The sequence below is a fragment of the Chinchilla lanigera genome, unplaced genomic scaffold (genome assembly GCF_000276665.1).
Source record: "Chinchilla lanigera isolate Chin_1 unplaced genomic scaffold, ChiLan1.0 scaffold00013, whole genome shotgun sequence".
Lineage (NCBI taxonomy): Eukaryota > Metazoa > Chordata > Mammalia > Rodentia > Chinchillidae > Chinchilla > Chinchilla lanigera.
The window spans coordinates 33656101-33657940 of record NW_004955414.1 but is presented as its reverse complement, the minus strand read 5'-3'; the positions used below and the strand labels follow the sequence as shown (position 1 = coordinate 33657940).

Below are 1840 nucleotides of genomic sequence, written 5' to 3'. Positions count from 1 at the left end.
CAGGCCACTGCAAGGGAACCTGGAGGACAGGGTGGGAGGAAGGGATAGCCCGGTTCAGGGTTTCGGAAATGTCTCACTGGTAGCTGTGTACAGTGACGTTCTGCCAGCTGTTTATTGTTAATAAACATTGTGCAGTCCCGGTATGAATCTGTACACTGATTCCCTCGCTTTTGATAGCCTAAAATCCTACCTGGCAGAGAGCCTGCCTTTGGTTGTAGCAGGCTTCCGGTGCTGGGCCCTGTGCTAAATGCCTTACATCCAACATTGTTGTTTGTTTGGTTTTTTAAACTGAGGACAGAACGCTCTGCTGTGCTCTAACCCTCCTTTTGAGGCAGGGTCTCCCCAAGTAGACCACATGGGCTCAAATTCAAGATAGTCCTGCCTCGGCCTCCCAGAGTACTGAAATGACGGATAAGCACCGTCCTACCTGGCTCTCCAATGCTTAAAAGCACTCTAGAATGAATTATTATTATTCTATCCATGTTACAGACAAAAGAATTGAGGCTGAGAGGCCAAGTGGCTGCTCAAGGTCAAGTAGGAAGAGTGCAGAGCAGGGATTTTGTTTTGATGTTATATAATACTGAGTTTATTTAAGAGGATCTTAAATGCTAGGGAGAGGAAGAACAGAGTTATTTCAAGCAGAAATCCTGACCTAACTGACGCCGTTTTGTCCAATAAAGCTGTAGCCATTCTGTTCTCTGCCCCTGAACTGAGCCAGATCATACGATTTGTCATCCAACTGAAACATCCCTAAATGCTCTAAAAACAACTTTGCTACACACAACTGCGCTCACCGTAGGATATCCATTGTACCATGGCCTTGAGCTCAAGCTTATCCAGTGTTTTGTAACTTCTGCTTGCTACCTTATAAAAAAGAAAAACGCTCTGTAATAAAAGGAGAAAGTAAAATTCCTTTGGAAAAAATAGTTTGACTTATACCCGTGAATTTAAACATATACTTACATATGACCCTAAAACACATTCTTAGGCTTTTAATCAAGAGAAAGAAAAATATATTTGCCCACAAATACATACCCATGAATATTTAAAGGAGCTTTATTTCCCAATACCCAGTGCCTGGAAATGTTCCAAATATTTAACAACTGAGGGAATAAGTAAGTCTTGGTGTATTCACGCACTGAGCTAAAAATCTGCCATACAAAGAATAAATTATTACACTTGAAACAAAGAAATAAGAGACAAAAGACAATCCAGAGCATTGCTCACTGTAGGTCAGAAAAAAAAAGTTCTTTAGTGACAAACTACAAGTCACTAGTTTCTTGAAGCAATGGATGAGGTTGGGAAACTGCAAAAAGTATGAGGTAAGATTTTATAGTAATAGAAGAATTCGAGATCTTGACTGGGTTGTAGTGGTTTACACGTACACATACTTTTGCCAAAACTCACTTTGACTATATATAAAAATGTAAAATTGAGGCATGTATATATACATATTATATATTTCATGAAGTAGATTAATAAAATATGGAAAGAACCTATTCTCAGAGTAAACACCTCCCATTAAATATATTAATTCCAGCCTTATTCAATAAGATAATAATGTGTCAGATATGTATCTCTTATATCTCAAGTAGCTCATAAATCTAACAGGGAATTAAATGTTTTCAATATACATAGTGATTTGAACATAATGAAGAACACAGGTGTTAATTATGAGTACAATTATTAACTTTCATGTCAGCTATTGGCTATCTGATAAACCATTGGGGAAGTTCCCAGGGGCACTAAAATTTATTATGATACTAACCGATATTTTGCATTACATTATTGGATTCCTGAGATGATGTGTAAAAATCAGAGTAAGAATGCATGAAAGCAA

The 1840-nt window shown here is 37.9% G+C and overlaps 1 protein-coding gene across 1 annotated transcript in view; it reads right to left on the bottom strand.

Moving 5' to 3' along the window:
• The window catches only part of LOC106148000 (protein PXR1), a 26116-nt gene extending 25308 nt beyond the window's left edge, over window positions 1–808 (bottom strand). Inside the window, exon 1 of the mRNA XM_013511747.1 lies at window positions 795–808. Within this exon, the coding sequence (XP_013367201.1) occupies window positions 795–808 (14 nt within the window). The remainder of the gene's footprint in view (window positions 1–794) is intronic.
• Window positions 809–1840: the final 1032 nt, after the last annotated feature.